The sequence below is a fragment of the Cornus florida genome, unplaced genomic scaffold, assembly GCF_030987335.1.
Source record: "Cornus florida cultivar Cherokee Brave unplaced genomic scaffold, ASM3098733v1 CherokeeBrave_3.0.0_Hap2_Chr04, whole genome shotgun sequence".
In the NCBI taxonomy this organism is placed as follows: domain Eukaryota; kingdom Viridiplantae; phylum Streptophyta; class Magnoliopsida; order Cornales; family Cornaceae; genus Cornus; species Cornus florida.
In genome coordinates this window covers 87,311,304-87,339,088 of record NW_026775574.1, presented here as the reverse complement: position 1 = coordinate 87,339,088, position 27,785 = coordinate 87,311,304, and the positions used below count along the sequence as shown (strand labels likewise).

The following is a 27,785-nucleotide window of genomic DNA, read 5'->3' as shown; positions in this document are numbered from 1 at the left end:
ATTTTAAACTTGATTTGTACGATTTTGAACAATTAACCCCTCATAAGTCAAAACAAGTGATATAAAAGAATAATGATAGAGAGTTCAAAAATCGAAAAAATATTACGTACAGTCACGAAAACGTTACAAATATTAATAACATCACAATAACAATAATTTTTACTCACATAAATTAATCAAAATTATCGGACTTTAAGATTCCAAATCATTATCCGAAATAAAAATAAAGCAATTGTCTAATGCTAGCCTTTTACAGTGGATTTTAAATGTTTGTTCCCTTTGGAAGTTAAATGTGGCAATATGGATTCTATCATTCTATTAGGAGGAACATTCCTTTTGATCAAAATCAGGGAACTTGTACTTTTACACTGTAAAGAAATAGTTTTGGGCCCACCATGGATAAATTCTTATCCAAACAAACACTGCTTTAGCTAAATCTAACCCTCCTTGCAAGCAAGGTATTTATTCAATTGATCTTTTTTCCATCCTCTGATCACTATATAGAGCCTTGATTGCGTAATTGAAAAACCACACAAGCCAATTTTTCCCTCTCTTTGAATCTTTTTGAAATAGTCCCCAAAAATGGCAATGGCATTGGCATCCAATGTGCAGCCCGCTAGGGTGCAGCCACCGCCAGCCCCTGTGCAGCCCACTAAGATGCAGCAACAGTTGAAGGGTGAGCGCCGGATGTTCTCGACCAACGATGACAGTGCCATGATGAAGCAAATTCAGGCAACCCATTCACCCGATGGCCGCGAGGTTGAAGTCAAACCCATTCTCACTGTCATTGAGGACATCCTCAATCGTGCTAGGCCTAGCATTGCCGCGGTGGTAAATGTATCCTCTCAGAGTCTTGAACTCTCGATTTTTTATTTTCAAAAAACGAGGAAGCCTCTCGCCTAATTAGAACATGTTATTTTACAACTTTTATGCTAGTCTTTTACTCCTTTCAATTTTGTATGTAGGGCACACATGATCATATCGATACAATGGACGACAAGATCGATCTTAGTGCTTTTGATGGAGTCCTTGAAGGATTGGCTCATATCATACATAGAACTGCTTGCGAGGTTATTATGAAGCCTTAGGGCCTATTTGGTTTAGTTTTCTGTTTTTCGAGAATTGAAAACCTAGTTAAGAAATGTATGTTTTCATATAACTTTTACACCTTGAGAACAGTGTTTTTTATTATAAAAAAAGAACCAAACAAACCCTTAGTTTACACCTATGTTATAATCCACAGCCATGCCACAATATCTTGCCAGTAGAAAGTGCTTTTTATTCCTAACAATGAAACATGAAAAATAAAAAGACACTTCTCTACTTAATTTTTAATTTTATCAAACAACAAGTGTCTTTTTTAATTACTATAAAATGTAAGTACTTCATACTCTTTAAGAAAAAAGTTGTTCTACGAATTATCTAATTGTATAGACCACACTTCTTTGCTACTTTGACTTTTGGAAAAATAGCATAGAGAATTCAAAAGTGCTTTTGGAATTTTGAACTCCAAAAGAGGATAAGCAGTTCATTTGAACCCCCAAAAGCCAGTGTTATATTAAGCAGGACTATGTATATATATATATATATGTATTTGCAGTTATCATGCAAGTGTTCAGGAGGAGGAGATGCTCATGCAACAACAATGGCGATTTTCCACTCTCTTTCGAACTACTCATGGGACGCGAAAGTGGTGATATCCTTAGCAGCCTTTGCTGTCTGCTATGGAGAGTTCTGGCTCGTTGCACAGCTTTGCGCCACAAATCCACTCGCCAAATCAGTGGCTATCCTCAAGCAATTGCCAGACATCATAGAGCATTCCCACTCGCTGAAATCCCGATTTGATGCAATCACTAACCTTCTGAAGGCCATGATCGATGTAACCAAGTGCATTGTTGAGTTCAAGGAGCTACCACCTCAATATATATCACCTGACACGCCACCAATGTCGCTTGCCATGGCTCATATCCCCATTGCTGCCTACTGGACCATCCGGAGTATGGTGGCTTGCGCGTCACAGATAACAAGCCTTCTAGGCATGAGCTATGAGTAAGCCATCTGTGTCCTATTTGAGCTCAACCCCTTTGCAATTATATGCTAGACACAACTAATTAGCAGACTTGTCGCGCTAAATGCAGGTACATAACATCTACCACAGAGGCATGGGAACTTTCGAGCTTGGCTCATAAGGTCAGCAACATACATGGCCACCTCACGGAACAAATTGGTATTTGCTATCAATACGTAGGTGGGTATTCGAGCAATTTTTAAACCAACATGGTTGCACTTGAGTAGCAAATGAAACTCGAGAAATTAACAAGACAAGTATGGTCAATTTTGCTTTTAAATGAAAGAGACGAACCATATATAGCATCTCTCATGAACTAACAAGAAGCAATTTGATTTAGTTTCTTTCTCATCAAAGTTTTACACTTAAATTACGCCCTATAATTTTCTTAAGGACTTAGTATATATGATCACTCTGGGATGCAGATGAGAAGAAACACGCAGAATATTATCAAATGCTTTTGCATCTTTTTGAAATTCCCCACTTGGACAACATGAAGATTCTCAAGGCATTGATTTACTCCAAGGATGATATACTGCCGCTTTACGATGTCTCTTCCAAGATGAGGGTTTGGTCACAAACCTTAACCTCTATGTTTTCGCAGTCTCATCTTTTTACCAAATGAGAAATAGTAGTTAACTCTAATTTGACTTTCGTTGACACAAACAGGTTAGTGTTGAAATACTTAAGAGAAAGACAGTGTTACTGCTCATTTCTGATCTTGATGTCTCCAACGAAGAGATTCTCACTCTCGGTGATATTTACCATGAGTCACGAACAGCAAGGAAAGATCAGATTCACTACGACGTGGTATGGCTCCCGATTATGGAGAGGTCAATTACTTGGAACGAAGGCTATCAGCGCAAATTTGAGCAGCTTCAGTCTATGATGCCATGGCACACACTGCACCATCCCTCTTTGCTCGAGCCAGCAGTGACCAGGTACATCAAGGAGGTGTGGCATTTCCAAAGGAAGATGATGCTAGTGGTATTGGATCCACAAGGGAAGGTTGTCTGCCCAAATGCCCACCACATGATGTGGATTTGGGGAAATTTCGCTTACCCTTTCACCACTGCGAAAGAGGAAGCACTGTGGAAGGAAGAGACTTGGAAACTCGAGCTACTGGTGGATGGAATTGATGAACAGACACTTCACTGGGTAACTATTTTCTCACAGTTCTCTATATATGGAAACTTAATTTCCTTAGATGTGTAGGCCCCGCACGACTGCCATAATAATTACAACCAACCACTAAACTCTTACTAATATTAGTGCGGAATTGATTTCCATTTTACAGATTCAACCAGGGAACTACATTTGCTTGTATGGAGGAGAGGACATTAAGTGGATAAGAGACTTTACAAGCAGAGTAAAAGCTGTTGCAAAGGCTTTAGGCATCACCATCGAAATGGTTTATGTGGGGAAGAGCAAAACCAAGGAAAGAGTACGAAAGAACATTGAAATCATTGATTCGGAAAATCTTAGTTACTCTTGGCATGACCTCACATCCATTTGGTTCTTCTGGTCACGATTGGAGAGCATGCTCTACTCAAAGATGGAGCAGGGCAAGTCCATTGAAAATGATCAGATAATGCAGGAGGTGATGACCGTGCTTAGTTTTGACGGCAGTGATCTAGGATGGGCTATTTTCAGTAAAGGATCCGCAGAGATGGCCAAAGCCAAGGGCGACCTTATCGTGACATGCCTAACAGAATTCGGGGCTTGGGAGGAGAATGCGAAGGAAAAGGGTTTTGTGCCTGCACTTATTGAGCATCTCGAGCGTCTACACACCCCACAGCACTGCAACCGCCTCATCCTTCCCGGGATCAATGGCGACATCCAGGAGAGGGTGATTTGCGCAGAGTGTGGCCGTCCCATGGAGAAGTACCTCATGTATCGCTGCTGTACCGATTGAGAGATGCGTCCATGACCTATGTATTTTATGTCTGTTTATTATTGTAAGAGTGCAATGTATCATGTTTGCTTCAGCTAGTAGAATAAGTAATGCTAGGTGGTCTTATTTCCACTAGTATTGCTACTACAGCTAAAATATGTTTGAAACTAAAATTAGGATAATTTCTCGACTCATTTCTTTTATCAAATCATGCATTTTGAGTTCTTTATATTTCGACCCATTTCTTTTATCAATCTCGAGCTGGGGTATATGAATTATCAACTCCTTTTTGGGCTTGTTAATGAAATTATATGAGTTGGGCCAAACTTTTACTTATAGAGGCTATAAACCTTTTGATATAGAGTAGTAAATTCCAATGGGCCTTTCAGTTAACAAGTTTGTTCCCTACAAACAGGCCTTAACGAGTTTATTGGTCTTGCATTGTCGGCCTAGTGATGGCTTTTTGATATTGAATTTAACATGCAAACCGAATAATTCCCAATTATGAAGACTACTTATTGAATTTTAGTTATTAAATATAAAATTGTAAATTAATTTGTCAAATTTTCTCAAAAAAAAAAAAAACAAAATTGTTTGCCTAGAGGTATTGAAACTATTTCACTATCCTATTTGTGAATTCACACCAATTAATTTTAATGTGATAAAATAATAAAATTGACTTGTTGACCAATTAATCGGCAAGTCATCTCAAATTTTCTAGACAAATGACCAAAAAATTTCGTAAATAAATTGGGATAAATAAATATACAAAAAGGCGCTTCATGTTTAAATCTCACCTCTATATAGTATGAAAAGTGAGTAAATAATTTTTTTTTCAGGTAAATAATAAATTGAGATAGATAAATATACGAAAATACCCCTCAAAAGCATATGTTTAATATCCTCATGGTCCGCTGTTCCTTATTTTTGAGAGTGCACAAATTTGCACTTCAAGCCCTCCTGTGCTTCCTTAAAATTCTTTCCCAATAGAAGCCACGTCTCACCATTGTATCACTGTTGCTAGGCCTTACAAAACAAAACATTGAAAACCTTAATACTATAAATTTGCAAATTATTATATTATGACCAAGATTGAGTAAAATTTGAAGAACAGAAAGGATTGACGATATTTAGGCTAAGAAAAATATATATTTTTCTGAATTTTTTTTTTAGGTAAAATATATTTTTTTATTTTTACTTCTTCGGCATTCGACATAGATTTAGGTCGAGGTTGAGGTCTATCGAACGAGACGTGTAAAATAACTTATTGAAAATTAATGAAGTACATATGTGCGTGTATATATAAAGAGAGAGAAAGAGCGGTGAGGGTGATAATATAAATTAAATATTTAGAGCATTTATAGGGAGAAAAATAATAGAAATAAGGGTATTATATATAGAAACGAGTGAGGAGTAGTTTGGGAAGTCCAAAATGGTAGTGTTGGTACTAAAGAGATTTTTTTGGTCACTGACTCGTACCATCTTTTGGTGTCAGAAGTCTTTATTTTCTCACTTTTTATACTACATGGGTATGATTTAACACACGAGAAATATTATTTGCACACTTTACAAATTCCAGGAGTTTTTTTTTTTTAGCGTAAAATTTTCTCAACAACGTTATAAGAAATTATTATTTCATTGAATAATGGATCGGCTGATTTTAATTACGAACTGCCAAGTTTAGCCTTTTTCTATTTCATTTCATGGTTTTGAATCAAGGGGTTGGTGTTACAAAGGAGATTTGTCACACATTGGATCCGGATGAAAAGTGAAGTGGGTATAAATGGATTGTGTGTTAACCCTACCTAATAACTTAAAATTTTGAATCAGATCGTGAAGCACCCATTCATTACAATTGATATCATAGTCAGACTAGTCCTTAATCTGGTGCCACGCCAAACGCCAGACTATAAAGGCGTCAGGCTATGCCATTCGGGTAATAATTTTCATAATAAAATTTTAGCTAATAATTTTCTCTTTAATTAAAAATTTTGTACTTCTAAAATTTGTCGAACACTTAAATTTTTTTTTTTAAAAGAAAAAAAAATATATATATATATATTTTCTTTTAAAAAAAAAAAAATTTAAGTGTTCGACAAATTTTAGAAGTACAAAATTTTTAATTAAAGAGAAAATTATTAGTATATATATATATATATATATATATATATATATATGAGTTGAACTAGGGATGTACACGATTCGGTTTGGACCGGTTTAAGAGTTTTTTGGAACTAAACTAATTCTAACGGATTTATAAAATTTGGAACCAAACCGAACCATTTAACCAAAGGAACCAAACCAAATCGTGAAAAACCGGATTGGTTAATTCGGTTCGGTTCCAAGTTTTTTTTTTTTTTTTGTTACAGAAGTATTCATATTTCAAAATCTACATGCACAACAATAAACCAAGTTAGCAACACATTAAAAACTATTCATATATTCAGAACTTTTAATTCATTTTTCTCTATTACTTTTGGAATTAAAGTAAATAAATTTAGAATTGCTAATAACCTAATACATGTAAATTACTAATTCAACAACAAATAATTAGTCACAATTCAAAATTCAGTCACTAAAAAAAAAAAAAATTAATAAATTAATAACACCGAAAAACATTAAAAGTGAACCATAAAATTAGTAATTGCTACAAACTTTTAAGTGAGCTAAACTAGTGTTCTATCCATTAATACTTTAAATAAAGACATGTTAATAGTAATTTCGAGAATTTGGAAGGTTACTCAATTGAAAACATTGGAAACTCTTCTTTTTGGATTAAATAAATCGAGTAGCCTTTTTCTTTGGTACAAAAAGCAAAAGAAAACCCACCTTTTCTCTCTCTAGAATCTTGAATCGCTCACTCTTATCCTAATTAAATACTGACTAAATGAGCTGCCGACGTTAGATTGCTTATGTAAGCATCTAATGATGTTTGAAGACGACGACAGAAGACTTTGAAACAAATGCACTTATCCTCCGACACGCATATTAAATTAATCAAGGAATCAATTAATTTATGGAATCAATTTGTATTAACGATCATATACTTTTGGAAAACCAAACATGTCTATTTTCTTCTTATTTGGCAGCTACTTATAGTTTTAATTATTTCTTTAAAAACTTTTTATTAAAAATTAAAAAATAATATTTATGTCCATGAATTTGGCCGATTTCCTACACAGAATCTTAGGTGGCATCTAACCGGCAAATAGAATGCGCGTACAATCCATTCATCTTCCCGTCTATCTCCTCTCTCAGGCCAGACAAGAGTTCCACGGTTCCACCACCGTCAACATCTTTTGAGTCTTCTTCCCCCTCCCACTCCTCTCTTTCTTTCTCCAGCTTCATCCAGTGTACTGTAGGTGCAAGCACGCGAGATCAACGCCGGCGAGAAGCAAGGACAGAAATGTCAGATTGTCATCGTTGTGCTTTGTTGGGTTGCCGGTGGGTGTCGCAAGTTGTGTCGTCATCGTAAGAAACTGATTCTGATTTTGCGGTCTTTGTTTGCATAGGTGAGGCTTCATCGGTTCTTTGTCCTTTTCGCCGGAAGTTGCAGAAGTGGTGAATAATCAAACTAGTGCGTCGGCACAGATGAGTACGGGTTGTGTGAGATCGCGTGAATGAAGATGGATAGGTTTGGAACTGAGAAAATTGGGTGTGGGCGTGTCGCCGTCGGAGAGTTCACCTCAGAAAGGGTGTCGCCATCCAGCAAGAGCTTGTTGGATTCTGCAGCTCAACCTTCACCATGGAAATTGCAGACGAAGATTCGTTGCGGCGACGAATGAAGACGGTCCAGAGACCCGTTGTTCCGAGCTCGACCATATGCCTCGCACAACGCAGAGGACGGAAGCCACGTCGTTTGAGCATTGCCGGTTGAGTTTTCGCCATTCATTACGGTCACCGGCCTGATCTCTCTTGATCCGAATATTATCGAAAACAAGAGAAAAATAAATGACAAGAAAAATGAATAGGCACATACAAAAGGGACAAGGATTATACGTGGTTCACCCTCATAAATAGGGTTACATCCACGGGAATGATGATTCGTATCACTGAAGAACGTTTCGGTTCTTCCTCACAATAATCTCTCTTCTCACACCACTCACTCACCAACAAAGAGGACTCACTCAACACTCAAGAAATACCCCAAATAGTATATTGTTTAAACAAAGAGAAAAACCCACTCAAAGATAAGCTTCGAGTGTCACTTAAAAATTGCACACATAAAAGGATTTTCTCACACACACAAAACCAATATACTCTCTTGATCCGAATATTATCTTACTCTTGGATGCCTTTCATCAAATTTGTGCAAGGTTACATATAGCCCAAAAATACTTGGTGTCCAAATATATTTCAAAGGTTCCTTTATAAGCCAAATGACACTTGTTGCCGAAGAATTATTCTTGTTACCCAAGAATTTCAAAGCTTCCAAAGGAAGCTTCACCATCACACTTTTGTAGCCAAAAGATTTTTGCCATGTCATAAATGATTTTAGACAAATTTCTAACAAGCAGCAGAGGGGTCGTCGGTGGTTGTCGATGGGATAAACAACACTATTAGTCTCTGTAGACTTCTCGGCAACCGGAAATTGAAGGTCGTCGGTGAAAAAAAAACTGGCAATCGACTCTGTTCCTCTCAGCGCAAACAACTCTGTTCCGAGAGAGAGATTGTTGAGGCGATCCGAATGACAACAAAGATGAGAACAATGGAGAACCGAGGCCACTAAACAGCGAAGCCCCAAACAAAAGACAACCAACAACAAGTGATGGCTCCGTCAGTGGCGAACAGCGATAGCGCGATCTCTGCAATTTTTTTTGAATTGCAACCCAAGCTCGCCGACGCACGGCAATATGAAATATCACCATCGGAAAAGAAAAAAAATCTGATGGCAGTTTAACACAGCAAAATCTCTGCACCTCTTCAAGCAAATCAAGCCCACAATTTAGTCTAGCAGAATCCTTTTTCTTTTCCTTTTGTTGGGTCGCCGGTGGGTGTCAGCCTTACTAGCTTTATCGAAGAAACAGAAAGTTGCTTACTGGGACGGCCACGTATATACTGCCAAACTAATCGGGACAAATCATCGACTTATCTATCACAACCCTTAAAAATTAACAGTGTAGACCATTCTCAAAATTTGAATATATGCCTTATGATATAATATAGATATTCTATTACAATATATATATATATATATATATTTATACTGTAAAAATAAGATTACATACATCTAATTTTCTTTAAATCCACCCAAAAAAACACACCCAAATTAATAACAAAACGTGCTCACTCTTTCATCTTTGTTATCCTTCACAAAACCCAAACTAATAACAAAACGTGCTCACTCTTTCATCGTTGTTATCTACACAAGTACGTTGGGCAAAAAGTATATGGGATTGACCTCGGATTTGGTATTTTGTAAATGTTTTCAAATTTTAAACTTGATTTGTACGATTTTGAACAATTAACCCCTCATAAGTCAAAACAAGTGATATAAAAGAATAATGATAGAGAATTCAAAAATCGAAAAAATATTACGTACAGTCACGAAAACGTTACAAATATTAATGACATCACAATAACAATAATTTTTACTCACATTAATTAATCGAAATTATCGGACTTTAAGATTCCAAATCATTATCCGAAATAAAAATAAAGCAATTGTCTAATGCTAGCTTTTTACAGTGGATTTTAAATGTTTGTTCCTTTTGGAAGTTAAATGTGGCAATATGGATTCTATCATTCGATTAGGAGGAACATTCCTTTTGATCAAAATCAGGGAACTTGTACTTTTACACTGTAAAGAAATAGTTTTGGGCCCACCATGGATAAATTCTTATCCAAACAAACACTGCTTTAGCTAAATCTAACCCTCCTTGCAAGCAAGGTATTTATTCAATTGATCTTTTTTCCATCCTCTGATCACTATATAGAGCCTTGATTGCGTAATTGAAAAACCACACAAGCCAATTTTTCCCTCTCTTTGAATCTTTTTGAAATAGTCCCCAAAAATGGCAATGGCATTGGCATCCAATGTGCAGCCCGCTAGGGTGCAGCCACCGCCAGCCCCTGTGCAGCCCACTAAGATGCAGCAACAGTTGAAGGGTGAGCGCCGGATGTTCTCGACCAACGATGACAGTGCCATGATGAAGCAAATTCAGGCAACCCATTCACCCGATGGCCGCGAGGTTGAAGTCAAACCCATTCTCACTGTCATTGAGGACATCCTCAATCGTGCTAGGCCTAGCATTGCCGCGGTGGTAAATGTATCCTCTCAGAATCTTGAACTCTCGATTTTTTATTTTCAAAAAACGAGGAAGCCTCTCGCCTAATTAGAACATGTTATTTTACAACTTTTATGCTAGTCTTTTACTCCTTTCAATTTTGTATGTAGGGCACACATGATCATATCGATACAATGGACGACAAGATCGCTCTTAGTGCTTTTGATGGAGTCCTTGAAGGATTGGCTCATATCATACATAGAACTGCTTGCGAGGTTATTATGAAGCCTTAGGGCCTATTTGGTTTAGTTTTCTGTTTTTCGAGAATTGAAAACCTAGTTAAGAAATGTATGTTTTCATATTACACCTTGAGAACAGTGTTTTTTATTATAAAAAAAGAACCAAACAAACCCTTAGTTTACACCTATGTTATAATCCACAGCCATGCCACAATATCTTGCCAGTAGAAAGTGCTTTTTATTCCTAACAATGAAACATGAAAAATAAAAAGAAACTTCTCTACTTAATTTTTAATTTTATCAAACAACAAGTGTCTTTTTTAATTACTATAACATGTAAGTACTTCATACTCGTTAAGAAAAAAGTTGTTCTACTAATTATCTAATTGTATAGACCACACTTCTTTGCTACTTTGAATTTTGGAAAAATAGCATAGAGAATTCAAAAGTGCTTTTGGAATTTTGAACTCCAAAAGAGGATAAGCAGTTCATTTGAACCCCCAAAAGCCAGTGTTATATTAAGCAGGACTATGTATATATATATATATATGTATTTGCAGTTATCATGCAAGTGTTCAGGAGGAGGAGATGCTCATGCAACAACAATGGCGATTTTCCACTCTCTTTCGAACTACTCATGGGACGCGAAAGTGGTGATATCCTTAGCAGCCTTTGCTGTCTGCTATGGAGAGTTCTGGCTCGTTGCACATCTTTGCGCCACAAATCCACTCGCCAAATCAGTGGCTATCCTCAAGCAATTGCCAGACATCATAGAGCATTCCCACTCGCTGAAATCCCGATTTGATGCAATCACTAACCTTCTGAAGGCCATGATCGATGTAACCAAGTGCATTGTTGAGTTCAAGGAGCTACCACCTCAATATATATCACCTGACACGCCACCAATGTCGCTTGCCATGGCTCATATCCCCATTGCTGCCTACTGGACCATCCGGAGTATGGTGGCTTGCGCGTCACAGATAACAAGCCTTCTAGGCATGAGCTATGAGTAAGCCATCTGTGTCCTATTTGAGCTCAACCCCTTTGCAATTATATGCTAGACACAACTAATTAGCAGACTTGTCGCGCTAAATGCAGGTACATAACATCTACCACAGAGGCGTGGGAACTTTCGAGCTTGGCTCATAAGGTCAGCAACATACATGGCCACCTCACGGAACAAATTGGTATTTGCTATCAATACGTAGGTGGGTATTCGAGCAATTTTTAAACCAACATGGTTGCACTTGAGTAGCAAATGAAACTCGAGAAATTAACAAGACAAGTATGGTCAATTTTGCTTTTAAATGAAAGAGACGAACCATATATAGCATCTCTCATGAACTAACAAGAAGCAATTTGATTTAGTTTCTTTCTCATCAAAGTTTTACACTTAAATTACGCCCTATAATTTTCTTAAGGACTTAGTATATATGATCACTATGGGATGCAGATGAGAAGAAACACGCAGAATATTATCAAATGCTTTTGCATCTTTTTGAAATTCCCCACTTGGACAACATGAAGATTCTCAAGGCATTGATTTACTCCAAGGATGATATACTGCCGCTTTACGATGTCTCCTCCAAGATGAGGGTTTGTTCACAAACCTTAACCTCTATGTTTTCGCAGTCTCATCTTTTTACCAAATGAGAAATAGTAGTTAACTCTAATTTGACTTTCGTTGACACAAACAGGTTAGTGTTGAAATACTTAAGAGAAAGACAGTGTTACTGCTCATTTCTGATCTTGATGTCTCCAACGAAGAGATTCTCACTCTCGGTGATATTTACCATGAGTCACGAACAGCAAGGAAAGATCAGATTCACTACGACGTGGTATGGCTCCCGATTGTGGAGAGGTCAATTACTTGGAACGAAGGCTATCAGCGCAAATTTGAGCAGCTTCAGTCTATGATGCCATGGCACACACTGCACCATCCCTCATTGCTCGAGCCAGCAGTGACCAGGTACATCAAGGAGGTGTGGCATTTCCAAAGGAAGATGATGCTAGTGGTATTGGATCCACAAGGGAAGGTTGTGTGCCCAAATGCCCACCACATGATGTGGATTTGGGGAAATTTCGCTTACCCTTTCACCACTGCGAAGGAGGAAGCACTGTGGAAGGAAGAGACTTGGAAACTCGAGCTACTGGTGGATGGAATTGATGAACAGACACTTCACTGGGTAACTATTTTCTCACAGTTCTCCATATATGGAAACTTAATTTCCTTAGATGTGTAGGCCGCGCACGACTGCCATAATAATTACAAACTACCACTAAACTCTTACTAATATTAGTGCGGAATTGATTCCCATTTTTCAGATTCAACCAGGGATCTACATTTGCTTGTATGGAGGAGAGGACATTAAGTGGATCAGAGACTTTACAAGCAGAGTAAAAGCTGTTGCAAAGGCTTTAGGCATCACCATTGAAATGGTTTATGTGGGGAAGAGCAAAACCAAGGAAAGAGTACGAAAGAACATTGAAATCATTGATTCGGAACATCTTAGTTACTCTTGGCATGACCTCACATCCATTTGGTTCTTCTGGTCACGATTGGAGAGCATGCTCTACTCAAAGATGGAGCACGGCAAGTCCATTGAAAATGATCAGATAATGCAGGAGGTGATGACCGTGCTTAGTTTCGACGGCAGTGATCTAGGATGGGCTATTTTCAGTAAAGGATCCGCAGAGATGGCCAAAGCCAAGGGCGACCTTATCGTGACATGCCTAACAGAATTCGGGGTTTGGGAGGAGAATGCGAAGGAAAAGGGTTTTGTGCCTGCACTTATTGAGCATCTCGAGCGTCTACACACCCCACAGCACTGCAACCGCCTCATCCTTCCCGGGATCAATGGCGACATCCAGGAGAGGGTGATTTGCGCAGAGTGTGGCCGTCCCATGGAGAAGTACCTCATGTATCGCTGCTGCACCGATTAAGAGATGCGTCCAAGACCTATATATTTTATGTTTGTTTATTATTGTAAGAGTGCAATGTATCATGTTTGCTTCAGCTAGTAGAATAAGTAATGCTAGGTGGTCTTATTACCACTAGTATTGCTACTATAGCTAAAATATGTTTGTATGAGATGTGTAGGACTCTATATATGGTCCCTCATTAGCAGCTTCTATGTAAGACTACCAAAAGTGTGCTTTATGAATGTAATATAGATAGTTTCCTTCCTCTTCAGCTTTCCTTAATTTTATGAGAATTTGAAGTCTAATGATTTGTTCAGGGTAAGGAATATCATGTTTGCTTAAGCAATCTCCGACACACACAATAGAGAACAAGATTTACCTGGTTCGGCAAATTGCCTACCTCCACAAGGTGAAGAACGTCTAACTTTTTAAAAACTCGAGTATTTTGCCAAAGCTGCCACTTGGACTAGAACTTGAATTCATCAAAACATGTCCTATTATATATAAAGAGCTCAAATGAACAGGAAATAGAACTTAACAAAGGCTACTAATAACATGCTAATAAATCTAGCAGGACAAAAGACAAAATGACATCCAAGCTATTAACTGAGGTCTTTTTACAAACATCTTCAGGGAACATTCACTTTTGTACAGCACTAATGTAACATACTATATATAAGCATCATACTATATATATGATATGTTTCTCAATCTCAAATCCAAGCATATCATTATCTGTCCTGAACTCAGAAACAGATCATCTCATGCAAGATCTGCGACGAATTTCCCCAAAATGTGTCGCGCAACATATATGAAGTCATGGCCTAAAAATCATCCATATTGAGTAGGGTATACAGGTCAAGAATTGGAACACATATACTCACCTTTTTCCATGGGTAACATATAAAACTTCCTATGATTCATACAGAGAATGTTTTTGCTCATACTAATTATGAATCTACTAACAATTCAAACCAACATTCAATAAATCTGGTACCATATATCAGAATAAAAATTCAATTAGAAAACAAGAAACTAGAAGGTTTATAACAATCTAAGCCTTCACATATCAGTCTTTATATTTCAACAATGCAAGCTAAAAAAAACAAAAGAAATGTGGACTTACAATGCAGAGGAGGAACATTGTCAAGAATTGTAAGTTCTATAAAAAATATAGAAACCTTGTACTTACAATGGTGTTGCCCCAAACAGTCATTTATAGTCCATCTTGTACTAGATCGACCAATTACTTGTAGGTAAAGGCATAGGCTTTATTAAAATATTGAAGGAAGGAACAAATTCCCTCTTTGGCATCTTTTCCCCAATTATCATTTGTCATCATAACCAACAAGGACTACATTATCATCATGAGGTAAGGAATGTTTTTTATTAATTTTTAATTTTTAATTATTATTATTATTATTTTTTTATGACGGTGATGTCGAGTCTCTTAGAGTATCCCATAATCTATCACCGGACACATGTAATCCCTCGTCCTATGTGCTCCAGGTAATTATTAAAAGAAACTCTTGAGAGTGATTCCAAAGAGATTCAAACACTCAATATCTCCTTGAGTGAGGTGAGAGCTTACCATGAGGCTCTCTCTAGAGTTTAAAACGTAATGGATTATCTAATTTCAATATTATTTTTCTTGCTACAATAATTGTATGAAAATATATATATTGCCTTTCTATGTGGTTGAAAACATGACCATATACTTGATGATGTCTTGTCCAAAGAGGAGCAAGTTCTTTACAAAAAGGTTATATGCTACGGATTTTAGAACTAGTCTCAAGCTACCAAATATTATTCACTTGCCTTTATTCCTTCGTAGTGAGTATATAAGAAGTTGCTAATATGCAAGGCCTTACCATAACTAAAGTTTCTTTATTTATGAAGAATAAAAAGCATGTAAGCATCACTTCCTGCAGCCACTTGTGAATGAAAAAAATTCACAAGTAGAAGTTAATTAACTCAAACCTAAAGCAAACATCATATGTGCAATGTTAAATCTAGGAGGTTACTCCATTTTCCCCCAAAATCCCATGATAAGAGGGGGACCAGGGGTTAGCTTGAACTGTGCTCAATTACGATTTTTTTTTTTACCTTGGCAAGTAACCCACCCATTCAATCAAGCCCTCACGGACACTTGAATCTCGGTCTTCTACCTTGAAAGATAGAAGATATACCACTATATTTCAACTCTTAGTTGCTCAGCTATAATTGACCATACCCAGGATTTGAACTATATGCAGAGTGTGTGCATCTAGGACTTGAATCCTCTAAGTTAAAGATTCTCTAAATTATCGTAAATTGAATTTCCAATAGAATGACACATAATATTAAAAACCTATCTACTGCTAATGTTAAACCACGTCAACTAATTTAAAAAAACTTTAAGAAATGCACCGTTTTGAAATAAGGAAAATTTTTCAAAGTTTAAAAACAGTACCGTTTTGAATTAAGGAAAAGTTAGCATACTACTCTACCGACGTTTAACATCGTTATTTCTCCTTCATCTTTTTTTAAAAAAGATCCTTCATCTCTCTCCTCTTTATTCATATTTGAAACAATTCGCGTCTCTGTTTCTCTTTTAAATAGTAACAAATTTTAGATTTTTAAACAATTCGCGTCTCTGTTTTTAAACTTTGGTAAATTTTCCTTATTTCAAAACGATGTAGTTTTCAAAGTTTCTTTAAATTAGTTGATGTGTCATTCTATAGAGAATTAACTTACGATAACTTAGAAAATCTTTAGCTTAGAGGATCCAAATCCGTACATCTAATCCATTTCCTTGGTAGTTATTGTCTTCCATTAGTTTATTAATTGCTTAGTTAGTAGTTTCATTGTTTAGTTACTTTAAGACTGTGTTCGACGGCATGGAAGTGGAAAAAATTTTGGTTCAATTTTATTAGTTGCTATTCTCCAACTCCACAAATTCCAATTCAGGAGCTCCAATTTTATGCAACCAAAAGCCTAAGTGTGCTCTGATTTACTCTCTTTTAAGTTGGGTACTAGTTTAGTGGTTTCCTTCTTTCTCAAATCCTTAAGCCATCCAGACTTAAGTGGTACAATTCCCTTCTGGTGGAGGCCTAAAAATTGGCATAATTTGGAGCAAAAATCTGCAGTAACACATCTTTGCACCTATTGATATGTTGCACCTGAAATTCATGACCCAGAATTTGAATTCAAGATCACATTTTTTAAAAATTTAAATTAATTTTCTTTCAATTTCAATTTCAATTCCAAAGCATATAATTCATGCTGCCAAATGCAGCATTGGAGAAATGACATCCAATGGCAGGAGAAGCCAATCTTTTTGTACCTTTAAACTGTGCAGACAGAAAATGCAAATACTTGGAGCAGATCACAAGCTTTGATAGAATATTGGCATGCCTATACCAGAGCATAACAGAAGTGTCTCAGATCCAATTCATCAAACACCAAAATTATATTTCCTGGTCCCATATTAACTGCTCTAAATATATAGCAAAAATGGAAGTCATATCCATCACCAGCACAAATTGCCTACTCAACTCAACCAAGTTACCTTACCAAAAAAAAAATGATGGTAGTCATAGGTCACAAGCCCTACAGGGGTTTCAAGACTAGACTAGCAACAAACCAGATGGGAAAAAATGGCTTAGGAATGGGGTAAACCAGATGGTGAGTTGCTTCTATGATTTTGTTTTGTCACAAATGCATCTGAGCAACTCTTCCTCAATTCATTTGCCTAGATTGGTTTTTTAAGTCTTCACTGCAGCTAAATCATTACTAGATCAAAAGAAGCACAAAAAAGGAGGGCACACAAACTTGATTTCTGACAGATTCTTTCAGTAAGTTCTACAACCAAATGTGTAGTTTCAATCTCAGATTCACAGCAGAAAAAGAAAAATCAAAACCTGAAAAAAATAGTTGGCTTTGTAACTTCTGGGGAGAGATGATCATAATCCATTATCTTTTTACCAACTCGAGCAACAATAGCCAACAGAAATGTTGCCACTACAAAACTCACTATAGAAGAAATAAACTACCAGCAGTGTACTCGGTCATCATCTCATTTCAAGTCAAAAGGAACGCCTTGGTCTTTCTTCAGCAGCATTTACTCTGATTGCCCTCCCACTCAAACTCTGCAATATGTCAAATAAACATAGAGTAATTAAACATTTCATCAAAGAATGACAGAAATATATTTTAAGTCCAATAAATTTAAGTTCAGTGACCTATATTCTTCTGTCTTCCTAATAATTATAAAATGCTCACTGGGAATAAACTGAACTGGCTGGATCTATATAATATCACTTTTTTTAATCCAATCCTATGTGCTTATTCAAGTCTCATATTACAAACAAGAAAGTTGCAGAATTACATTATTATTGGAAAAAAAGGCATTTGCATTACCTGCCCATCAAGATTGGCGATGGCATCATTTAATTCAGCCTCAGTCGACATTGTTACAAAGCCAAAACCTCGTGAACGACCACTCTCCCTGTCATAAACTACCCGAGCATCCACCACCTTACCGTGTTCACTGAAAACCTGCTCAAGGCGTCCATTGTCCACATCCCAGGGCAGATTACCAACATAGATTCTGTAAGAAGGTTCAGAAACACGAGGAGGGCGTTCGGGCCGTGATCCTCTCGGAGCAGCCTTGTTTACAGTCAAGAGCCTTCCATCTAAATCCTGTCAGTAACAGAATGAACTCTCAAACTTAATAAATCAATAAAATGCTCTAAAGCTTATAAAATAGATGTGAGATATAAAAAAAGTCACTACTCAATGGTGCCAGGAGGTGTGAATTTAAATGCCTGAGTTGTAACCATTGCAGCAAGCAATGGCCTCTCACATGTAATGAGAAAAGTACAGAGTAAGACTTGAGGCCCAGCACTAAATACATCATAAGTGCCATCTTCCACATATTTTTTAGGTTCAATTAAAACAAATCTAGTCAATAACCCCCCATCATATACTTTACCAAGAATCCTGATAGTTGTCACGTGACGCCATCCAGGCAGGCATAGACAAAAAAAAGCATTAAAAAGCCTTACTGTTTAACAAACACAAAATAATGTTCAGGTGCAATGGTTGAGCACCAAGTAACTGTACCACATACCAGTTGGTCTTAAGCAAGTGGTCTATTTTCTGGAGAGCATCTAATCCCTTTTTCCTTAGTGCACTCATGGATGGTTTAATATCCCTAGATAAGCCCAAATACCAAGTCAAGGGATAGCATGGTCAGTAGCAAGATGGGACTCAATGGACACCTGGAATCGAGAATATTTTTGGGAAAGGTTTTATCAAGTATGTCAACAGATTGGCTCTTGCTGCAGTCATTCACTATCTTTGAGAATTTCTAGAATCTTATGTAAAGTGTCCAAGGATCTGATCACCATCCAGAACAGAATCACCGAAGCTGAAAGATTAAGGTGCTCCTCTATTTTAAATGTTGAGGATTCACAGCCCCATAAATGGTTAATCAGGGAATGGAGACTCCCATATTACTTTCTGAAGTGATGAAGCTCTGTTTTTTCTCTCCAAAATCATCTGCCCTATGTTTTTTCTTGAGTCTGTAGTCAAGACGTTCTATAGCTTTTGTTTGGTTCTCATCCTTCCTTAGAGAACTTTAAAATCCCTCATTAACAAAACTGGAGATCAGTTGGGGTTTTTAATTTATTTTGGTTCCTCTTCTCAGTTCATCCATGGTATCAATTGGAGATCTTTTTCTGCTGTGTAATATTTTTGTTTTGCATTTTTGAAAGGAATGCCCTATTTCTGATTGAGTGGTGGACATGGGGGTTCATTGACATACCTGGGGTATGCCCTAGTACATATTTTACCATGGACTTCTCATTTATACTTGCACTCTCTTACTTATCCAAAAGAGAGAGAGGGGAGGGGGGATTACTTGGAAGCTAATAATATAAGAAATAAATAAGTAATAATTTTTGAACCCAACAGTTACTTTAGAAAGTATCCAAATATAGGCATATCCTAGCTGCATGTAGTCTCTCCCTTTTACATTGCTCCTTGCCTATTTGGCAAAACTACCATCAAGAACAACTCAAATTTCGTCCAATAAGCTGTGGTACTCTTTGAAAGTACAAGCAGAACCCATGTCAGACACATGAAGCTAGGACAAGAGCATGGGATATGTGTCCAACAAATTTGGTTGGACTTGAACTTAGAAAAACATATTTAATAAATTAATTAAAATAGATTTTTTTCCTTTTCTTTCTTCTCCCTACAAGTCTACATACCTTGACCTGGGAGTTAAGACCCAAAGCCACTAGGACAAAGGTAAACTTAAAAATTTGGACAATTTCTCGATTTGTACATTTCAGCCTTGTGCAGAAGAAGATATTGGTATGCCTACCCAATCAACATGCTCCATTCACATAAAGTGGTCCCGCTTACATAAAGAAACTGCTCTCACCAAATTAAAATGGTGGATGTTGATTGGTTGGGCATACCAATAACATGGTATACCCGACTCACCCAATATCTACTCCTTGTGCAGGGGCCTAATAAATTATACTCCCTCCGTCCCTTATTAGTAGTCCATTTTTTTCTTTCTACATGTCCCAAATTAGTTGTCCTCTTTGAAAAGTCAAAGCATCTTTTCTTTATATTTCCATCATTGTCCTTTATCTTTTTAAAAAATTTCAAACTTTGTAACTATATAAATTTAAATTTAAATTGCATGTCCCCTTAAAAAGTTATAAAACCAAAGATGGACAACTAATAAGGGACGGAGGTAGTATTAGATTATGACTCCAAAACGAGTTAAATGCTTATTTTGAAGACTATATTTACTCTAGAAAATAAAAAATGTGAATATGTAGCAATGTCATTGTGTCCTCCTATTTGGGGATTTGATACATATAACGCTCGGACAGATAACGTGACCCAACACACATACCCGAGTCTAGTAACATAGCTAATAACAACCTTACATCCAAGCGCATCATCTTCCGTAGATTTGACAGATTTAATTACAACAACAATAGCACCTCTTGGAGCATGGAAAAAATGCTGCTAAGTAATCTAATGAAAGAGAAACCCAACACGCCAGGGAACAAGTACTCAGAGTCGGAGATTGACTGCTTACCAAACGGCCCAAACTCTAAAGTGTTTGAAGTAAATAGCCTTGAGTTGATAATTCATATGGGTCTTTTATGACCGTGTAATAATTAGCTCACGTTAGGAAGACTTGGGTATAAATTTTATTAAATTATTATTTTAAAAAGAGGAAGCAATGCACAAGTAGAGAGCGGATCTTCGGGTATAAGTACTACACGGCACATTCATGATTCAACTGTAACCCAGCCCCTCCCTTTGGGAGTGGTAGGTGACAGCACACAAGCTAATAAATTCAGTTAGGGACACTATCCTTCACTTTCGTGGAGCCAAAATAAAAATATTGCCACTAATCCATCAGAAGGTTAGTAAAGGCCCCGTTCTTTGGATGTAGAGAGTGTGGGGTTCAAACCCAGGAAAATATGTTTAGGAACAGCGATGATAACCATCAAACCACATGCTTTTTTTTTTTACCCTCAAACCACATGCTTAAAGCAGTAGAGATGGCTAATAAATGTTATAACAGACACGTCAGAATGAAAATCAGTAAGCAAAACAATTTAGAATGACAATCAGTAAGCAGAATTAAGGCTAGCTCCTTACAAATGAAGCAGGATAAAAGGTGATTCAATCAAATGCTCTAGGTTATGTTGTTATAGCTATTTTTTAGAAATTAAGGGATGGTTTTTAAACCTTTATTTATACAAAGTAAATGTGAAGAGGCATTTCAACCATAGGCTGCAAATATGAAACAGAAATAATTGAATTACTTTGAGTCTCAAGCAATGCTAATATCCAACAGGCAAAGCATATTGATATATTGGGCACCAATCCAAAAGGCATGCTTTTAGTTGCAAACAAGAAGCCACGGAGACAAGAAATCCCCAAAAAGTCTTGGAAATGGTGACAAGAAATTGCTCAACAGGATAATTGTGAGGTTCAAATCTTACTAACAGAAATTAAGAAAAAAAAAATAATGAATTTTGGTAATCTGATTGGATATCACATGTTCATAAACCATGCTAATAATCCAATACATTTGAATTCATTCTAGACTAAAAACTTCAAGAATAATGGCCACTGATAACAAGAAACTCAGGTCTAAGAATGTTGACAAAAGTTGACTCCTATAAAAATATTCAGCACAACTGAAAATACTTATAATAATAAATAAAAACCAATCATAAATGAGGATCAATCTTAGAATAAAATTTTGGCATTGCTTAACATAATGGCTGTTATGTAACAGCCTAGAGTTCACTGAGTTGGAAGATATAGTGGTGGATAAATAATGATTCCGGCCAATATAGCCAAAAATATTATAAAAAAAAAAAAGTCATACCTCTCCATAAGTCATTTCATTTCATGGTGTCTGTCTTGTTTAAAGATACGTCAAGATGTAGTCTATGAGGTGACACTTCAGCACAGTCTACAAGATGACAACTCGGCAAACACTAAACTTTTATTATCGAGCTAAATACCCAAAGGACCACAAGTTTGGCATGACTCAACCAGTATGTCACTTCATGAAGGAGCATTGAACTGAAGGAGCTCCTTGCATCATGCTTCCGACCTAGGTAGGCATAAAATGCATCCAGGTGCAGTGCACACGGAAGTGACTTTGTTGATGAGACAGAAAAAGGTGAAACTCACTTGGGATGGACTGAATCGACTGATTGTAAGACCAAAAAGTGCCCACTTGAAACTCATAAGGATGCCAATCAAGAGGGCCAACCACATACTTCTCATTCAAGCCGAAGTGACTTCGTTGATGAGGCAGTAAAAAGTGAAACTCATTTGGGAAGAACTGATTGTAAGACCAAAGAGTGCCCACTCAAAACTCATTAAGATATTGCACCATCCAAAGTAAGGATACTGAACAAGAGAGGCAACCGCACAACCTGAGAAGTGCACGGTGGCGGAAGAACCTTGATATTGTGCCTAATTGTCTAAGTCCAAGATGATGGCACCACATGCACAGACAGTGGAAGACTCTAATTTCCATTAAGATATGACATGTATAACATACAAAAGGAATGCATGTCCCTAAAGATATGTCTGCTGATTGGAGAATCATTTCTTTGGAGAATGTCACCAGTCAATGTGTGCAGGGATAAGGCTTATTACTTATTTCCATCAGATAAAGAAATCACCCAACGAATGTAAGTTAAAAAGTATTAAATATGCAAATCAACACCTCATAGTGTGCTAGCTCCTTTAATTTTTTTGTTTGTCATCTCTTCAACTACTGTTTTCCAGTTTTTCTTTTACATATCCTTCCAATATACAAAAACTAACCGCAAATTAATCAACTAAGCTTATCACAATAAAATGTATATCTATGCATATATAATGATAAGTGGGGAAAAAAAAACTTACAAAACGGTGGAACATATCCACAGCTTTCTCAGCTTCTTCAACAGTATTCATAGTCACGAATGCAAACCCACGACTCCGATCAGTTTCCCTATTGTAAATAACCTACAAAAAAAAAAAAGTAAAACCCAAACAACACATACCCAAATATCAAAAATTCCTTCAAGCCCCAAAATCATCAAAACCAAACCAAAAAAAAAAAAATCCCAAATATAAAAAATCACTTTAAAACCCAAAAAGGACAAATTTTCACAATAAAATGCAAAGAACATTACCTCTGCAATCTCAACAACACCCGCCTGATTGAAAATCTCAGCCAATTTCTCACTATCAACATCATATGGCAAGTTCCCAACGAAGACCTTTGCCTCTTCAGGTGGCTCCACAAACTCTTCTTCTCCGCCACTCTCTGTGGCATCCCCAACCGCCTCCACCACCGCCCCTGCTTCATCTTCGCTTCCGCCTTCCCAATCGCCACTCTCACCCACATCACTGTTTTCCCAGCTGACCTCTTCTTCTTCTTCAATAACGGCAGTTTTGTCTTCCTGAGCCCAGCCGGAGGTTTCGGCGACGAAGGCGACCACGTTCGGGAACCGGGTCTTCTGAACGAGAGAGAAAGATGAAGGTAGTGAAGGGGAGTGAGCGGAAGCGAGGTGGAGTTTGATGGGCTTGGATGGGATTGAGAGAAATGGGTATGAAGCTTTCGTACCGAAGATTGTTGGGAGTGAAATTAGGCAACTGTTGGCCATTCCTAAAGGCTTGAATATAGAATTTGTTGCACAAGACATCGTTATATATATATGTATATATGTGTGTATAGCAGAGAGAGAAAGAGGGAAGAGGAGAGAGAGGAGGAGGTGGTTGCGGGTTCAGCAGAGGCGAGGATAAGGGGAGAGAGAGAGAGAGAGAGAGAGAGAGAGAGAGAGAGAGAGGTATAATGTTGGGAAGAGTGAGCTACAAAGCGGCGGATGGTTGAAAATGGCCTGGCGATTATGGGCTTTTTAGATAACTACTGAATGGGTCCATTTAGCAAATGTATAGTCTAAAATGTGGATTGGATAAATGGGCCCAGTCGGCCCAGGACTTTACTGGGTAACTCGGCCCAACAGAGGCGTTTAATTGATGTGGATGCTTCATTTAAAGAGGTTTCCAAACTCTATGGTTGAGGTCTTATTTTGAGAAATCATTATGGTAATCCTATTCGATTAAAGAAATTATTAGATGATATTGGTATTTATAAAACCTAATTTATGAACTTTATGCCGTCAATGATGTCCATTCATTCAACTCAGATCTAAGAAAATAGGATTCCGTGTAATAAGCCATCAACTCATTCTAAAACGTACAATTTCATGTACTAAGTTTTAATAGTCTCCACAACCGAAACATGGGTGTAAGTCCCATCACAATAGCCCACAACTCACGATCAATTGTCGACTCTGGACAAATTTAAAATTTCCATTCGTTATATAGAACCACCATCTAATAGTTTCATGTTGCCTTTCCCTTATTTAGGGGAGTGTCCTTTATTTCTAATGTGGCTTTCGCAGGTTGGGGTGGATGATGTCAAGCATTTTCAGGGTTTCATTCTAAGTGTCTGATCTCCATTTCCTTCATACATAAATTGCGCTTTTGAAATTTTTTTTTTTTTTTTTAAATGGGGAAAAAATATGTATGTTTTTCATGGTTGGATTGTTGTACAGTCAGTGGTGGTTGAACCACGAGTGATTGGATTGCAAATGGCTACACAAAATGCTGGTACAACAACTATGAAGCCATTGCGGTCGGAATAAGAACTGCCAACATGCCTTGGCTTATGTTCTTCTTCCAACTCGTCAACGTCAACGTCTCTAGCGGACGGAATGCTTTGCCCTCGGCATTGCAATCTTTTCACAACGGGTTCCACAGCGCGCCAAAAATATGTTCGACAATAACCAATACACAGCTGATCATGGTCGTGCCAAGATTGGAGCTCAAAGAGACATAGGTCAAACGGTTGTCCTTTTAATGTAAAAGGTCAGGCAACTGTAGAGGAGAGGAAATGAGAACTCTCTTAAGGTTCAAATTGGCCTTCGAAATAAGGGCTTCAATTAAAATGAGTACTTTATACTTGAAGTTCGATTCTCTTCTTTCAAAGTGTTCAAATCAAAACAGATTCAGTAAAAATTTTCTCACCAAATCAACTGACACATCATAACAGTAACTATTCAGAGACTCCTATCATTTTCCAATTGAAATAACTAGCAATGGACTTGTCTTAATTGAAAAACAAATAATGTAAAAACATTGCTTTTTTGAAGGAGTATTCAAATGCCATCATAATCAGCTACAAATCAGCCCATAATCCCATAATTTTCTTGAACAATATGACAAGTTTCTTACAATTTTAAAATCACATAATTGTATTCCCACATAAGGAAATGTTAAAAGTTGAAAAAAAAAAAAAAAAAAAAACCCTAATCCTTGGGATTCTTGTTGCGATAAATTATACGTCCCTTGGTTGAATCATAACGACTTACTTCAACTTTGACTCTATCTCCGGGTAGTATCCGGATAAAACTTTTTCTGATCTTGCCGGAAATGTAACCTAGAATCACATCCTCGTTATCCAAACGAACTCGGAACATACCGTTGGGAAGCGATTCAGTAATTAGACCTTCGTGAGTCCATTTTTGTTCTTTCTTTCCTGGTTTTGCCTCCTTGGATCCAAAGCCCGCCTACAAAAATGAAAACAAAAACAACACACACCCAAATATATTTAAAAAAAAAAAAAAAAAGAAAAAAGAAAAATTTGGGGATAAAAATTTCAGAATCAAAATGGGCATAGAACATTTACCTTTGTGACCAAGTTTGGGAAACGGGTCTTGTTTATGAGAGAGAAAGAGGAAGGTAGTGAAGAGGAGTGAGAGCAAGCGACGCGGAGTCTAATGGGTCTGGATGGGATTGAGAGAAATGGGTATGTTGTTTTCTTAGTGAAGATTGTTGGTGGTGAAATTAGGCAACTGTTGACCATTGATGAAGGCTTGAATATAGGTGTTGTTGCACAAGACATCGTTCGTTCTATATATATATATATATATATATATATATATATATGTAGATAGATATAGAGAGAGATAGAGGAGGAGATGGAGGAGAGGGTTTAGCAGACAGAGTGAGAGAGAGGTGTATTATTGGGAAGAGGTAGACTACAAAGCGGTGGATGGTCCAAAATGGCTTGGAGATTGTGGGCTTGGAGATATTTTCTAAACGGCACCGTTTGCAAATGTGGAAGTCTAAAATGTGCATTGGATAATTGGGTTGGGCTGACTCGGCCGAGTCTTTACTCGGCAACTTGGGTCATGATGTCAAATCCGATATTCACTTTCAACTTTCGGATGACTTGCAAATTTTGAATTTGTGCGATTATTTGTAAATTGTGTCATGTGATAATTGAATTTAAAACGTTGGGTATATTTGGTCCTCTTTATCCACTGATTATTTCATCGCAAAAATTATTGAAGGCATTCGGCAAGATAAAGAATAGGTACATTTAATTTAGAATTAAAATAAATTTAGTTTAAAATTTTAACTAATTTTTTTTTTAAAAAAAATTTCTAATCTAGATGGTGACGAATTTCTAATCTAAATGGTGACGAAGGGAGAGTCAGGGAATAGTGATCAGAGAGTGCCGTTCGGATGAACTCCCTCGAGATCCCAATGTCATCTATCTCAATCCTGAGTCTGCTATCCCCTTTCGGCCGTCTCCATTAGAGATGATAACTCCATGACGTTTCTTGAGGGCACCATGTACATGGATGGGCCAAGCTCTCGCCTACCACAAGAATAATTTCAAACTATAAATTTAGTTTACCGAAACTATAAAATGAAAATATAACAACAATGGCTCAAAATTTGGAAATTAAATAATTAGATTTGTCATGTAAGGGGTGGTGGTTATTTTGTTATTTATTTTTATTTTTTTCTGCACACCTCCTCAAGAAATTATGTACTGGCAACATGAAAAAGATCATTCTGTAAGGAAATCAAAATGCTACATTGAAGGTCATAATGGGTCTTTTTCAGTATCCAAGTCTGAAAAAGACCATTTTATAAATACAAATTGATCATCCCTTTAGAAAAACCATTTCGTAAATTCAAGTTGATCTACACTTGAAAAATACCATTTTTGTTATAGAAGTTGATCTACCATTTTTGTATATATAAAGATAATTACTAAAAGATTATTAAATTTGAATGAAATTTCAAATTATTTTTTATTCAAGTTAGTAAATTTATCCGAAACGAATTGATTTAGTCTCCAAAACCATTTACGAGAAGTTTGACTAAATGAATGAATGCATATTTTATTCCGTTACAAATAAAGAATAATAATAAAGAACAAAAACTAATCTAAAAAATATATATATCAATAGTTTTCCATGAAGACAACGAATAGATTAGTGAATTGATAGAATTGAAGTTTAAATAATATTATCAGAAACAATTGATAAGATATGATTACAGGGACTCGTTGGATAGATATAAGGAAAATTTAAAACCGAGGATATAAAATTTATTGCGACAAAAAAAAAAAAAAAGAAGAAAAAAGAAGAAGAAAAAGAAGATAGAAATTAATTAGTGATAATAATCAAGACTGCCAATTAAGTAGTGAGCAATTAGAGATATTATCAAAACCAACTGTAAATACAGAATTGGTAATGGAAAGGACATCTTGATGATACTTGATCCTTGGTGTGAAGGGAAATTCATGGCAGAGAAGTTCGATCACGTAACCATATTACCAAAGATAAACAGATTCGGCTGAAAGAGTTTACTGCTACAGGTCAGTGGGATTAGGGGCGGAAGTAGGATTTTAATTTAGAGGAGCGCAGTGTAAAAAAAAAAAAAAAAAAAAAAAAAAAAAAAAAAAAAAAGGAAGAAAAATGAGAAATTTGAAAGGAAAAAAAATTAAAGTTTAAGTAAAGAAAGAAAATTTAACT

General features: G+C 36.8%; 4 protein-coding genes across 6 annotated transcripts; 2 read left to right on the top strand and 2 right to left on the bottom strand.

Annotated features, from left to right (window-relative positions):
- Nucleotides 1–515: 515 nt before the first annotated feature.
- On the top strand, nt 516–4,170 carry LOC132303805 (protein SIEVE ELEMENT OCCLUSION B-like). 2 transcript variants are annotated; one of them, XM_059801228.1, is made up of 7 exons: nt 516–831; nt 966–1,070; nt 1,601–2,049; nt 2,139–2,248; nt 2,494–2,636; nt 2,738–3,226; nt 3,366–4,170. In XM_059801228.1, exons 1-7 carry the CDS (start codon nt 583–585, stop codon nt 3,981–3,983), a joined length of 2,163 nt encoding a protein of 720 aa, XP_059657211.1. In that variant the 5' UTR covers nt 516–582; the 3' UTR covers nt 3,984–4,170. The 2 variants fall into 2 exon arrangements, with proteins under 2 accessions (XP_059657211.1, XP_059657210.1); XM_059801227.1 differs by having other exon boundaries at nt 516–837.
- A 5,739-nt stretch (nt 4,171–9,909) lies between these two features.
- Nucleotides 9,910–13,655, top strand: LOC132303806 (protein SIEVE ELEMENT OCCLUSION B-like). 2 transcript variants are annotated; one of them, XM_059801230.1, is made up of 7 exons: nt 9,910–10,225; nt 10,360–10,464; nt 10,989–11,437; nt 11,527–11,636; nt 11,882–12,024; nt 12,126–12,614; nt 12,754–13,655. In XM_059801230.1, the coding sequence occupies exons 1-7, from the start codon at nt 9,977–9,979 to the stop codon at nt 13,369–13,371; spliced, it is 2,163 nt and encodes a 720-aa protein (XP_059657213.1). In that variant the 5' UTR covers nt 9,910–9,976; the 3' UTR covers nt 13,372–13,655. The 2 variants fall into 2 exon arrangements, with proteins under 2 accessions (XP_059657213.1, XP_059657212.1); XM_059801229.1 differs by having other exon boundaries at nt 9,910–10,231.
- Nucleotides 13,656–17,137: 3,482 nt separating this feature from the next.
- On the bottom strand, nt 17,138–23,724 carry LOC132303803 (28 kDa ribonucleoprotein, chloroplastic-like). Its single transcript, XM_059801224.1, has 4 exons — nt 23,079–23,724; nt 22,807–22,908; nt 17,752–18,033; nt 17,138–17,480 (listed from the first exon to the last, which is right to left on the bottom strand). The coding sequence occupies exons 1-4, from the start codon at nt 23,589–23,591 to the stop codon at nt 17,418–17,420; spliced, it is 960 nt and encodes a 319-aa protein (XP_059657207.1). The 5' UTR covers nt 23,592–23,724; the 3' UTR covers nt 17,138–17,417.
- A 1,390-nt stretch (nt 23,725–25,114) lies between these two features.
- LOC132303804 (translation initiation factor IF-1, chloroplastic) lies at nt 25,115–25,989 on the bottom strand. The gene is made up of 2 exons (XM_059801226.1): nt 25,640–25,989; nt 25,115–25,520 (listed from the first exon to the last, which is right to left on the bottom strand). Exons 1-2 carry the CDS (start codon nt 25,853–25,855, stop codon nt 25,260–25,262), a joined length of 477 nt encoding a protein of 158 aa, XP_059657209.1. The 5' UTR covers nt 25,856–25,989; the 3' UTR covers nt 25,115–25,259.
- Between the last annotated feature and the right edge of the window lie 1,796 nt (nt 25,990–27,785).